The sequence below is a fragment of the Malus sylvestris genome, chromosome 9, assembly GCF_916048215.2.
Source record: "Malus sylvestris chromosome 9, drMalSylv7.2, whole genome shotgun sequence".
Classification (NCBI taxonomy): domain Eukaryota; kingdom Viridiplantae; phylum Streptophyta; class Magnoliopsida; order Rosales; family Rosaceae; genus Malus; species Malus sylvestris.
The window spans coordinates 13,976,856-13,991,021 of NC_062268.1; the positions used below are offsets into that span (position 1 = coordinate 13,976,856).

Genomic DNA, 14,166 nt, shown 5'->3' on the forward strand with positions numbered 1-14,166 from the left:
TCAGGAAGTGGAAAACTAACCTATATCTCTGTATACTGTACAATTTTTTCTGTGGAAGTTGCCTATCTACCACAAGAAAGGAAATTCCATCTTTTCATTGTGTAACACATCACTACAAGGGGAAGCGTATGCTACGGGTTTCGGGCATTTTTAATGCTGTTTTTCCTGTCGGGAGAGTTCAAAAGCAAAATGCATCGAACAAGTGACTCGTTTCTCACTCCATTCGAAATTCAATCCCTTCTGTAACAAGTTTTCTGTGGTAAAAAGAAGGGTTCTTTAGAAAAAGACCCTTGAAACTCTTATTTTCCAAACAAAAACCCACCTAATATTAAATATGCAAATAAAACCCAAATTTCAAATAGAGTACCATGTAGACAAACATGTAACCAATTATTATCACATATTTACAACTTATGCCACAAAACCCTAATTATGTCAATAAATATTATTACTCACCCTAATTATGATTAGTAATTAACCCCATATGGAAAAGTTCACCTTTCTTGTATGGTAAATATTAGGAATATATATATATATATTAATTTAGCCATGTTCATAAACAATTATGGGCAAATTTTTCATATGAAAAAAAAAATCCTTTGTACAATCAGTTATTTTGCATCAAATAATATTGTTGGATAAAAAACAATAAAGAACCAATTAATATTCTTTTATGTTGTAGGTAAATTATTTTACCTAGATTATTACATACATTAGGCATTTTTTGTTTGTTATCATATATGCTTGTTAAAAATAATTTATCTATATTTATATGTAAAATATAAGTAAATTAATTTTGAATCAAATAGCATTTATTTTGTAGGTAAATTAAAATAGTAGTTCCATTATTTTGGTAAAGTTAAACAGTGCCTAAATTATTTCGTAAGAATTAAACCAAGACAAATTATCTCTACTAAAATAAAACAGTAGCTATTCGACAAAAAATAAATAAAAAATAAAACAATAGATACATTATTTTCTTTTAGGATTAAACAATAGGTAAATTATATTGTAGGTACATTATGTTTGTAATATAAAAAAAAGAAATTGAAATTTATAAACAAAAAGTAGTAGATATATTATTTTTTAATCAAATTTCCTTTATTTGTAGGTGAATTATTTTCATGCATTATTATATATATTGGGCACATTTTACTACTAATATATATGTGTGCAATAATTTACCTATATTATTATATAAAATATAGATAAATTTATTTTGAAATCAAATAACATTTTTTATTTTATAAGTAAATTATTTTACATGTATCATTACATATACAGGGCAAAATTATTACTAATACACATGTCCAAATAATTTACCTATATTTTTTAAATATAGCTAAATTATTTTATAGTGCCCTTTCATATTTTCATTTGGTAAGAAAATGACAAGATTAAATTAAAATTGTCTAATTTTATGCAAATTTGAAAAACAATTACGAAGGAAAGTATAACATTATTAGTTCTTTTTTTCCTTAACATACAATTTGTTATGACATATTATTATTTTAAACATTAATGCATTTTTTTCCATTAATCTCTCCTTTCAAATTTGCATAGATTTAAATGTTTACATTAAAACGGTAATTAGGGGTATTTTAGGCATCTGCAAAATGTAAAATGTGTAAAGGCAAACAAAATTAATGAATTTGCTTATGTGGAGCCTAGTCATTGAGTTTTATTCAGATAAAAAGACTATGTTGGGTTTTATGTAAAGAAACTTGAGTTTCAGGGGCTAAACTCATATTTTCAGTAAAAAGAAGCTCGACTCTGTACCTATTGGCCGTACTCCATCGTAAAACATCTTCTCGTCTGTAACAAGTTTTCTGTCTACTAGCATTGTGAGAAGTTGCCTTCAAACAAGTGTAAACAAGCTCCGCCTCTGAATTATTTGATGTTACTTCGTTGCAGAAGATACCTACATCCCCACCCATGCTCCTTTCCTAATTCTATTGCAGAAAACAAAATCTGCAACAAATTGTACGCATCTTCTTTGTGAGCCAGTAGGATTGCTCCAACGAACTGCCCTTGCTCCACTGCTTCTTTTAGCTTGCTGGTTTTGCCGCAAAGGGGCATCTGAACTGCTTCCGACTATATGCACTACTCCTTCATCACAGTCAGCATGTATAACACTCTCCAAACGGATTTCTGATTCAATTTCCCAGTGAAGGTCAGCAGGAACACCCCGAAATTCAGGCTTGCCTAAGTCCACCAGATTTGAGCAGCTAACAATCAATACAAGCCTCTGTGTAATGATGACAAATTTACCAGCTTGTCTAAGTTCCTTGCACATGACTAAAATCTCATCCTTGAGCCTCAGACTGTCATCTGCCTCAACAAGAGCTGAAGTTCCAACAGCATCTTCCCAAGAGTAAGGTCTTACGGGGAGTTCCCTGCTTAGAGGCCTTGGAAGACGGACTCTAAAGCGCTGTTGTCCCATTTGATAGAGCCTACTCCGATTTCTGATTCTCTCTGCAGTTTTTCCAGTAACTTCAAGAATACTTTCAAGAATACTAGCAGCCCGTTTTGCCACTAGTCCTGTAATACCTAAAGCTATGCCTGCACCATAGACATGAAAAGCATGAACCAAATCTTATCATGTGCACTTAAGGTGATAGCGTCGTTTCTTCCGTGAGCTGCATATCAAGATGAAGGCAAAGAAGAAATGCAATTATTACTGCATGCCAGTGTCGAATACCTGACAGGACACCAGGAAGGCCATGTTTCTCAGCTCCTTTAATTGGTGATTGAAGAAGACCTGTGAGTCCCTCAAATACTCCATTTATCACACCCTTAGAGTGAGTAGCAATACCACTCTGCTGCTGTTCCACTTCTGAAACAGAAACCCCATTAATAATTAAAAGATGAAAATACTCCTTTGACCACAAGAATGTCGTTAGACATGCAGTTACCTTGTGCGCAGCTTTACTGAATTGTGTGGCAGCATCACTTATAGCGTAGACAGTGTTACTTAAAAGACACTTCAAAGACAAGTGGTGCCTTGTGCCATGCCAGAAAAATAAAAACAAATAAAAAACGTTATTATACCGATAAAAAGGGCAGTTGTAAACAAATAAAAACAAACTTACCAGAAAAATGCTCCTAGCAGGCACTGACAAGAAATCTCTAATGCCAAGCCCCATACTCCTTGTGAATCCCAAGGGATTGCCTATAACACCAGCAGAACCAAACACCTGCAAATTATACAGGGTGATAAGAGCAAGTTAAACGTCATACTGAAAATGTCATAATCCTTTCAGTCAATTTATGTTCTAATGGAGGAAGGACAGAAAATTCATTGCAGAACTCATGTAAAATAATATCTATTAGGTATTTCACGGCATGATGTGCTATGTAACATTTAAACAAAAGCTAGAAAACAAGACAGCAAGATACATTGAGGACAATAAAATAAGGCGTTACTGGGAACTGGCAGCTCTACGGTAAGAAAAGATAGCAAACAAATAACTGCCCTAGCATCAGGGCATGTCAATGCGACAGCATGAAGTTGCTCACTATTACCAAGTGTCTTCAAGATCAAGAACCAACAACAACAACAACAACAACAACAAAGCCTTTTCCCACTAAGTGGGGTCGGCTATATGAATCCTAGAACGCCATTGCGCTCGGTTTTGTGTCATGTCCTCCGTTAGATCCAAGTACTCTAAGTCTTTTCTTAGAGTCTCTTCCAAAGTTTTCCTAGGTCTTCCTCTACCCCTTCGGCCCTGAACCTCTGTCCCGTAGTCACATCTTCGAACCGGAGCGTCAGTCGGCCTTCTTTGCACATGTCCAAATCACCGGAGCCGATTTTCTCTCATCTTTCCTACAATTTCGGCTACTCCTACTTTACCTCGGATATCTTCATTCCCAATCTTATCCTTTCTCGTGTGCCCACACATCCCACGAAGCATCCTCATCTCCGCTACACCCATTTTGTGTACGTGTTGATGCTTCACCGCCCAACATTCTGTGCCATACAACATTGCTAGCCTTATTGCCGTCCTATAAAATTTTCCCTTGAGCTTCAGTGGCCTACGACGGTCACACAACACGCCGGATGCACTCTTACACTTCATCCATCCAGCTCGTATTCCATGGTTGAGATCTTCATCTAATTCTCCGTTCTCTTGCAAGATAGATCCTAGGTAGCGAAAACGGTCGCTTTTTGTGATCTTCGCTAGATTGCTCCGGTCATTAGTGTGGATAAGTATATAAATGGATAGAGATAGGAAAGCAAACACAAGATGTACGTGGTTCACCCAGATTGGCTACGTCCACGGAATAGAAGAGTTCTCATTAATTGTGAAGGGTTTACACAAGTACATAGGTTCAAGCTCTCCTTTAGTGAGTACAAGTGAATGATTTAGTACAAATGACATTAGGAAATATTGTGGGAGAATGATCTCGTAATCACAAAACTTCTAAGTATCGGAGTGTGGTGTCGTCTTGACTTGCCTTATCTGTCTCATAGGTAGATGTGGCATCTTCTCTGGAAGTACTCTTCCTCCATCCAGGGGTGGTATCTTCAACTGGTGGAGATGCACAAGGTAATGTATCAATTTCACTTGAAGCTTACTTGTAGTTTCAGGCTTGGTCAAGCGCGATACAAACCATGTAGTAGGAGTCCCCCAAGTCGCCGAGCTAGGGGGTCTGCTGAAAGAGGTGACAGACAAGGTAAGCAATCAGAGCTCCAACTGATTGTTCACCTTCTCCCCATCTTGCAGCAGCATGAAGGATAAAGAGAAGAAAAATGAGAAGAGATGATATGAGATACTTTTGTTTTTGAAGAAGTAACTTTCCACAGGCTTATTCTTGAACTGAGCTGGAGGGTTTTCTGGTTTCCTCCAGAGTATAAGGCCGACTGAAGAATTTGAGGGTCAAAACAAGTCCATCAAATCTAGAGTACGTTCCACCCTGCTGATATGGGATACTTTTGCTTTTGACAGAGTAATGGATGTATCGGCACGTGTGTTGTTACGCTTGTCTCCACATGCTTCCTTGTATCCTTCGCACTTGCCCTATCTGTTCCTCAAGCAGATGCGGAATCTTCCCTGGAAACATAAGATGTTGAAGATGAGTACTCGAGAGCAATGCCAGGTAAGTAATCAGGTAAGGGGTTCCAGGCAGTCAGTTCCTGGCTGGAAGCTTGATTCCAAGTGCTGACTGATTGCTCTCTTTCTCCTTGTCTTGCAGGTAAAAACAAGGCCAAAGGAAAAGACAGGGAAAAAGCATGATATGGGATACTCTTGCTTTTAACCTTGATGATATGAGATATTCTTGCTCTAGTATAGCTTGTTTGCAGAGGTATTATCGGGGGGAAAGAAAGCTGAATATTTCGAAAGGCTTCGTTGGGAGTGCCCTCTCAGATATGATGAAGGGTTGAGCATTTTTGCAGGTCTGCCTGTCCGTTGGGGATGGAGGTCGACATATATAGGAGTCTCCCTAACAACAAGTAGTAATGCTATTCCTTTACCCTGCTTGGTCATAGCACGGTAGTGGGAGCTGCCAGTTTCACATGTTTTAACTCTGTCAGAGCACTTTGAAAAAGTGGTCTGTGGTATCTGGCTCTCGAGATTCGGAGAACGATGCCTCTTCGATTTTTGAGAAAGCAATCATGCTGGGGGTCTGGCTCTCGAGATTCGGAGAGCAGTGTCTCTTCGATTTTTGAGGAAGTAATCATGTTGAGAGTCTGGCTCTCGAGATTCGGAGGGCGGTGCCTCTTCGATTTTGGAGCAAGCAATCCTGTTGGGAGTGTTGTCTCGAATGTGAGTAAAGGTTGGGCATGTTTGCTAGTCTACCTTGCCACGAAGCACAAAGGTTGACACACAGGGACTTTCCAATTATCCAGCAATGGTACCGTTCCTTTACCCTCTCTTCGCTTTTGAGAAAGTAGTCATGTTGGGAGTCTGGCTCTCGAGATTCGGAGGACGGTGCCTCTTCGATTTTGGAGCAAGCAATCTTGTTGGGAGTGTTTTCTCGAATGTGAGTAAAGGTTGGGCATGTTTGCTACCTTGCCACGAAGCATAGAGGTTGACACACAGGGACTTTCCAATTATCCAGCAGTGGTACTGTTCCTTTACCCTTGTGGGTAATAATATGGTAGCTAGACCTTCAAAATTTATGTGTCTAAACTTTGTTAGTGCTGTTTCTTTGCTATTCTTTTACCTTTCTTGGTCAGAGCGATGTAGTGGGAGCTGCAAGCTTCACGTGCTCAACTTTGGTAGAGAACTTTGGCAAAATTATCTGTGGTACCCATGAGCTATTGTTGCGTGTGGGAAGTGGGTGATTGAACAGTAAGATTCATGTGCTTTCTACTTCACCAGAAGTCTTCGACAGAATGCCCATAATTTCTGCAAAGCTGAGTGTGCGTGTGACAGGTGCTGACAAGGCTAGAAAAGTAGGTGCCTCTTCGATTTCTGAGATCGGCCCTCGTGGTCTCTGAGCAGCCCAGCTTTTGAGAAAGCAAGCCCCTCTTCGATTGATTCGGAGAACGATGCCTCATCAATTTTTGAGAAAGCAATCATGCTGGGGGTTTGGCTCTCGAAGATTCGAGGAGTAGTGTCTCTTCGATTTTTGAGAAAGTAATCATGTTGAGAGTCTGGCTCTCGAGATTCGGAGGGCGGTGCCTCTTCGATTTTGGAGCAAGCAATCTTGTTGGGAGTGTTTTCTCGAATGTGAGTAAAGGTTGGGCATGTTTGCTAGTCTACCTTGCCACGAAGCACAGAGGTTGACACACAGGGACTTTCCAATTATCCAGCAATGGTACTGTTCCTTTACCCTCTCTTCGATTTTTAAGAAAGTAGTCATGTTGGGAGTCTGGCTCTCGAGATTCGGAGGACGGTGCCTCTTCGATTTTGGAGCAAGCAATCTTATTAGGAGTGTTTTCTCGACTGTGAGTAAAGGTTGGGCATGTTTGCTAGTCTACCTTGCCACGAAGCACAGAGGTTGACACACAGGGACTTTCCAATTATCCAGCAGTGGTACTGTTCCTTTACCCTTGTGGGTAATAATATGGTAGCTAGACCTTCAAAATTTATGGGTCTAAACTTTGTTAGTGCTGTTTCTTTGCTATTCTTTTACCCTTCTTGGTCAGAGCGATGTAGTGGGAGCTGCAAGCTTCACGTGCTCAACTTTGGCAGAGAACTTTGGCAAAATTATCTGTGGTACCCATGAGCTATTGTTGCGTGTGGGAAGTGGGTGATTGAACAGTAAGATTCATGTGTTTTCTACTTCCCCAGAAGTCTTCGACAGAATGCCCATAATTTCCGCAAAGCTGAGTGTGCGTGTGACAGGTGCTGACAAGGCTGGAAAAGTAGGTGCCTCTTTGATTTCTGAGATCGGCCCTCGTGGTCTCTGGGGAGCCCAGCTTTTGAGAAAGCGAGCGCCTCTTCGATTTCTGAGATCGGCCTTCGTGGTCTTTGAGCAGCCCAACTTTTGAGAAAGCAAACGCCTCTTCGATTTCTGAGCAGGCGCCTCTTCGATTTCTGAAGCTCCGTCGAGTGCAGATTTTTATAGGGGCTGGCATTAAGTTCCAAAGCACACTTGAATCTCCACCAGTAGAAGCTTCATTCTTGCACTTCTAAGATCTTGATTTGTCCGACCTCTTCTCTCTTCAACACCTTTGAAAATGTCTGGCCCCTCCGACCGTCGTTTTGACTTGAACCTTGTTGAAGAGGTAGCCCCGCCTTCTCCAGACAACATATGGCGCCCATCCTTCGTCTCCCCTACTGGTCCTCTTACCGTTGGGGATTCCGTGATGAAGAATGATATGACCGCTGCGGTGGTGGCCAGGAACCTTCTCACTCCCAAAGATAACAGACTACTTTCCAAACGGTCTGATGAGTTAGCTGTTAAGGATTCGCTGGCTCTCAGTGTTCAGTGTGCAGGTTCTGTGTCTAATATGGCCCAACGCCTATTTGCTCGAACCCGCCAAGTTGAATCATTGGCGGCTGAAGTGATGAGTCTCAAACAGGAGATTAGAGGGCTCAAGCATGAGAATAAACAGTTGCATCGGCTCGCACATGACTATGCTACAAACATGAAGAGGAAGCTTGACCAAATGAAGGAAACTGATGGTCAGGTTTTACTTGATCATCAGAGATTTGTGGGTTTGTTCCAAAGGCATTTATTGCCTTCGTCTTCTGGGGCTGTACCGCGTAATGAAGCTCCGAATGATCAACCTCTGATGCCTCCTCCTTCTAGGGTTGTGTCCAGTACTGAGGCTCCAAATGATCCCCCTCCGGTGCCTTCTCTTTCTGGGGCTCTACCGACTGCTGAGACTTCTCCTAAGCAACCTTTGTGAAGGCTCCCTCTTGTGTGTTTATTTTGACTCATGTATATGTACATATTTGTAGCTTATCGGGGATATCAATAAATAAGCTTTCCTTCATTTCAACGTATTGTGTTAAATACACCAAAGCCTTCTTCGCTAAGGTCTTTGAATTTTCTTTTGTTGAAGCTTGTATGTTGAAGCTTTCTAAGTGGAGCATGTAGGTTGGGGTAGTGTTCCCTTAATTTCCCGAGTGAGGAAAACTTCTCGATTGGAGACTTGGAAAATCCAAGTCACTGAGTGGGATCGGCTATATGAATCTTAGAACGCCATTGTGCTCGATCCTGTGTCATGTCCTTCGTTAGATCCAAGTACTCTAAGTCTTTTCTTAGAGTCTCTTCCAAAGTTTTCCTAGGTCTTCCTCTACCCCTTCGGCCCTGAACCTCTGTCCCATAGTCGCATCTTCTAATCGGAGCGTCAGTAGGCCTTCTTTGCACATGTCCAAACCACCGTAACCGATTTTCTCTCATCTTTCCTTCAATTTCGGCTACTCCTACTTTACCCCGGATATCCTCATTCCTAATCTTATCCTTTCTCGTGTGCCCACACATCCAACGAAGCATCCTCATCTCCGCTACACTCATTTTGTGTACGTGTTGATGTTTCACCGCCCAACATTCTGTGCCATACAGCATCGCCGGCCTTATTGCCGTCCTATAAAATTTTCCCTTGAGCTTCAGTGGCATACGGCGGTCACACAACACGCCGGATGCACTCTTCCACTTCATCCATCCAGCTTGTATTCTATGGTTGAGATCTCCATCTAATTCTCCGTTCTTTTGCAAGATAGATCCTAGGTAACGAAAACGGTCGCTCTTTGGTATTTCTTGATCTCCGATCCTCACCCCTAACTCGTTTTGGCCTCCATTTGCACTGAACTTGCACTCCATATATTCTGTCTTTGATCGGCTTAGGCGAAGACCTTTAGATTCCAACACTTCTCTCCAAAGGTTAAGCTTTGCATTTACCCCTTCCTGAGTTTCATCTATCAACACTATATCGTCTGCGAAAAGCATACACCAAGGAATATCATCTTGAATATGTCTTGTTAACTCATCCATTACCAACGCAAAAAGGTAAGGACTTAAGGATGAGCCTTGATGTAATCCTACAGTTATGGGAAAGCTTTCGGTTTGTCCTTCATGAGTTCTTACGGCAGTCTTTGCTCCTTCATACATATCCTTTATAGCTTGGATATATGCTACTCGTACTCCTTTCTTCTCTAAAATCCTCCAAAGAATGTCTCTTGGGACCCTATCATACGCTTTTTCCAAATCTATAAAGACCATGTGTAAATCCTTTTTCCCATCTCTATATCTTTCCATCAATCTTCGTAAGAGATAGATTGCCTCCATGGTTGAGCGCCCTGGCATGAACCCGAATTGGTTGTCCGAAACCCGTGTCTCTTGCCTCAATCTATGCTCAATGACTCTCTCCCAGAGCTTCATTGTATGACTCATTAGCTTAATACCCCTATAGTTCATGCAATTTTGTACGTCGCCCTTATTCTTGTAGATAGGCACCAAAGTGCTCGTTCGCCACTCATTTGGCATCTTCTTCGTTTTCAAAATCCTATTGAAAAGGTCAGTGAGCCATGTTATACCTGTCTCTCCCAAAAGTTTCCACACTTCGATTGGTATATTGTCTGGGCCTATTGCTTTTTTATGCTTCATCTTCTTCAAAGCTACAACCACTTCTTCCTTCCGGATTCGACGATAAAAAGAGTAGTTTCTACACTCTTCTGAGTTACTCAACTCCCCTAAAGAAGCACTCATTTCATGTCCTTCATTGAAAAGATTATGAAAATAACCTCTCCATCTGTCTTTAACCGCGTTCTCTGTAGCAAGAACCTTTCCATCCTCATCCTTGATGCACCTCACTTGGTTTAGGTCCCTTGTCTTCTTTTCCCTTGCTCTAGATAGTTTATAGATATCCAACTCTCCTTCTTTGGTATCTAGTCGTTTATACATATCGTCGTAAGCCGCTAACTTAGCTTCTCTGACAGCTTTCTTCGCCTCTTGCTTCGCTTTTCTATACCTTTCACCATTTTCATCGGTCCTCTCCTTGTATAAGGCTTTACAACATTCCTTCTTAGCCTTCACCTTTGTTTGTACCTCCTCATTCCACCACCAAGATTCCTTTTGGTGTGGGGCAAAGCCCTTGGACTCTCCTAATACCTCTTTTGCTACTTTTCGGATACAACTAGCCATGGAATCCCACATTTGGCTAGCTTCCCCCTCTCTATCCCACACACATTGGGTGATTACCTTCTCTTTGAAAATGACTTGTTTTTCTTCTTTTAGATTCCACCATCTAGTCCTTGGGCACTTCCAAGTCTTGTTCTTTTGTCTTACTCTTTTGATATGTACATCCATCACCAACAAGCGATGTTGATTAGCCACGCTCTCTCCTGGTATAACTTTGCAATCCTTACAAGTTATACGATCCCCTTTCCTCATTAGAAGAAAATCTATTTGTGTTTTTGACGACCCACTCTTGTAGGTGATCACATGTTCTTCTCTCTTCTTAAAGAAGGTGTTGGCTAAGAAGAGATCATATGCCATTGCAAAATCCAAGATAGCTTCCCCATCCTCGTTTCTCTCCCCAAAACCATGGCCACCATGAAAACCTCCATAGTTGCCTGTCTCCCTGCCCACGTGTCCATTTAAATCTCCTCCTATAAATAACTTCTCCGTCTGAGCAATTCCTTGCACCAAGTCTCCAAGATCTTCCCAAAATTTCTCCTTCGAACTCGTATCCAACCCTACTTGAGGTGCGTACGCACTAATCACATTGATAAGTTCTTGTCCTATTACAATCTTGATTGCCATGATTCTATCTCCTACCCTCTTGACATCTACAACATCTTGTACCAAGGTCTTGTCCACGATGATGCCAACACCGTTTCTCGTTCTATTTGTGCCCGAATACCAAAGTTTAAACCCTGAGTTTTCTAGATCCTTTGCCTTACTACCAACCCACTTAGTTTCTTGTAGGCACATAATATTTATCCTTCTCCTCACCATAACTTCCACTACTTCCATAGATTTTCCCGTTAAGGTTCCTATATTCCACGTTCCTAAACGCATTTTGCTCTCTTGAACTCTACCCTTCTGTCCTAGCTTCTTCACCCTCCCCCGTCTAATAGGATCAAAGTACTTCTTTTGTGTGTCCCGGGTAAAGTTGATAGGAGCATATGCTCCCAAACAACTTTGAGTGGAGTCGTTCGAAAAGAAGTTTCTATGGCCCCCTTGCTCATTTAACACTGCATCCGGGTGCCGATGGAGATACAGCGACCCTTGCTCACTTATCACTGTGCTTGGGCCACACAGCGCGCCACTTACGGGTGACGCCCTAGCTTTAGCGCGATTTTGTTCTGGATTCATTTTCATAAGGATTCGACGTGATCATGGAGTGCCGGCTGTCGACTACCTGACGCCCTCCCCCTCCTCCTTTATCCGGGCTTGGGACCGGCCATGTAAGACATAGGCGGAGTTTCAAGATCAAGAACCTTAGTAGAAATTTTTTAAAACTTACCTTGTACATCTCATGAAGAAGTTGCCGAGTATAATGCCTTACAAGGATCTCTTGAAGGGACTCTAAACTAGCAATTTGATGTGTAATTGTCAACTGCTTGAGATGAATTCGTGCACCCTCAACATCAGCAAGAGCCGTAAGACCTCTCTGTAATTAGTTATTTCAGTAAGCATGAAAAGGCAAACAAATATGATTTCATATGTTTTTGAATCACAGGATAGAGTTGCTGCAGGCAGATGTGGGTGTTTGTGTTTTGTGTATCAAACGCATATTCTCCTTGCATGAAACCTTCACATTCATTACCTCAACCTTTGGCTGTGATTCAATGCATGCACACAGTTCTGACAATTTAAATATTTTCAAACTTGCATTTTATGTGATTACATTATTTACTTTGTAAAGCTTCTCTTATGACATCATTATACTACTTACATGGATAACAGATTCTCCTGCGGTAAGAATCCGATTTCGAAGCATCCATGGAGCACTGGAAAAGCTGTGCAGACAAAATTCATAGCTTGTCAAATGGCAACATTTAATATAAAAACTAAATACGCAGAGGGATCTTCTTATTGATTAACAAGCCAAAATCAAACACTTGGACATAGATCTTTTTCTGTCTTCTAGCCAAAAGGTAAATTTGCTGCCATGAAGCTCCAATTGGAAGTATTGAAGGTAGAGAGAGTCTGGGTTTGTGGCTTTCACTAGAAACAGGAGCAGTCATTAAGTGAAGTTGTTTCTCTGTTGCATAGGAATCCATTAAACCTGTATCATTAATACGAGAGCGCAGGAATGGATCAGACAAGGGCAAAACTCTACTCTGGAACCTTGAAGTCACATTTTTTATGAAGTCAAACAGGCTTAATATCAATTCTTGCTCCAGCTCAAGACAGAAGTCAGCAACTAACAAGCATTGAAAGCTATTAAGTTATCATAACTGTTTTAAATGCAGATATGCACACCTTAAGCTGATATATTCGAATGAAACCAATGAAACATCTTTTTTCCTCCATTTTGATACAGCAAGGTAGAAAACAGGTTCAAAAGATCTGTGAGAAGTCCTTTGAAGCAGTCTTTCACTTCTTGGTTTCATGACGTCATCCTTAATCAAATGGCCAAATGGATTGCTTTTATAATCACGGTCAAAGGACAAGATGACAGGATATGGTGTACAACTCAGCTGGTTATCAATTTGCAATGGTGTAATTTGGAAGGAAAGCTTTTGTTGATCGAAACTTTGTATGAGATCAATTGTAATGTTCTTTGCACAAGCAAAAATCAATTCCTACAAGAGAAACAAGTCTGAATAAGCTCCATAGAACCTGAGTAAAATATGCAATTTCACAATTTCACCAACCTGTGGATGAATATTGATCATGGAGATACCAATGTGTTGAATAACAATTGAAATTCTTTCCATGAAACCTACAAACTTGTCCTATTTCTGTTCTTGTTTCCCTTTCTCTCTCAAGCGAGAAACACTTGTATTCGTCATGTCATTAACAACATGGTAACTTGAATCAATAACATGGAGGACCTACAATAAAGGAATGAAATAAGAAAGCTACTAAAGATAAGTGCTTGATAGTTCATGGCATGTGCCAAGGTATAAGAAATGAACCTTAGTTGCTCCCTCAGCATGGATGGATAAATGCAATGTCCTCTCAGATTTCTGGTGTCAAAAGTTAACACAAATTAACTTTCACATAAAATGTAGAATCGAGCTTAGAAGGTGAACCGAATATATGAAGTGTGTGTGGTGATTCAATACAACATCGGTTTAATAAAAATAAGCAAATAAAAAGAAGAAGAAGAAGAAGGAATCCAGGAAGAACTCGAACAGCCAGCAAAGTATCGTTAACATCCCACTAACAAGTAGTAACAGGCTTAAAAAAGTTGACTATATTGTGCTAGGTTATGCAAATATTATTTTCAAATTTATGTCGATTGGGGCATGCAAAGTAGATATCAGAAAATCTTGAAACCAACAGGCAACAAAGCTGTTCCCACACCACAAATTTAGTTGAGTCACGAAAATTTATTGTGGGAAAGTGACAACCTCAGAAGATGATGGTAATTGCACGGACTGTACTCTTTCACATCATCAAGAGGGTATGACCCCAAAACACGCTTTCCAGGTACCTTACAGTGCCCCCCCCCAAAAAAAACTCTTTAGAAAACAAAAAAACAATATCAATTATTACAGTTAACACAAGAAAAAAGAATGTACCTCCACGGTGAGCCGATGTGGATAGCATGGTTCATCCCAGGCTTAAGGGCAAGATGTGTAAGAGTGA

At 40.6% G+C, this 14,166-nt stretch overlaps 2 protein-coding genes across 2 annotated transcripts; both read right to left on the reverse strand.

Moving 5' to 3' along the window:
• Window positions 1-1,767: 1,767 nt before the first annotated feature.
• On the reverse strand, window positions 1,768-3,252 carry LOC126633816 (intermembrane lipid transfer protein VPS13-like). Its single transcript, XM_050304367.1, has 3 exons — window positions 3,241-3,252; window positions 2,702-3,197; window positions 1,768-2,562 (listed from the first exon to the last, which is right to left on the reverse strand). The coding sequence occupies exons 1-3, from the start codon at window positions 3,250-3,252 to the stop codon at window positions 1,922-1,924; spliced, it is 1,149 nt and encodes a 382-aa protein (XP_050160324.1). The 3' UTR covers window positions 1,768-1,921.
• Window positions 3,253-12,458: 9,206 nt separating this feature from the next.
• Window positions 12,459-14,017, reverse strand: LOC126583425 (uncharacterized). The gene is made up of 4 exons (XM_050247771.1): window positions 13,491-14,017; window positions 13,227-13,406; window positions 12,832-13,154; window positions 12,459-12,634 (listed from the first exon to the last, which is right to left on the reverse strand). The coding sequence occupies exons 2-4, from the start codon at window positions 13,287-13,289 to the stop codon at window positions 12,574-12,576; spliced, it is 447 nt and encodes a 148-aa protein (XP_050103728.1). The 5' UTR covers window positions 13,290-13,406; window positions 13,491-14,017; the 3' UTR covers window positions 12,459-12,573.
• Between the last annotated feature and the right edge of the window lie 149 nt (window positions 14,018-14,166).

Excerpts from the sequence above, each read along its gene's own strand:
- LOC126633816 (XM_050304367.1), bottom strand. Across the intron at positions 2,563-2,701 it reads CCTTCCTGGTGTCCTGTCAG|GCATAGCTTTAGGTATTACA; the intron begins GTATTCGACACT and ends TCTATGGTGCAG.
- LOC126583425 (XM_050247771.1), bottom strand. The coding sequence starts at position 13,289 with ATGGAAAGAATTTCAATTGTTATTCAACACATTGGTATCTCCATGATC. Across the intron at positions 13,155-13,226 it reads TGATCAATATTCATCCACAG|GAATTGATTTTTGCTTGTGC; the intron begins GTTGGTGAAATT and ends TTTCTCTTGTAG. Across the intron at positions 12,635-12,831 it reads TTCGAATATATCAGCTTAAG|GTTTAATGGATTCCTATGCA; the intron begins GTGTGCATATCT and ends TTAATGATACAG.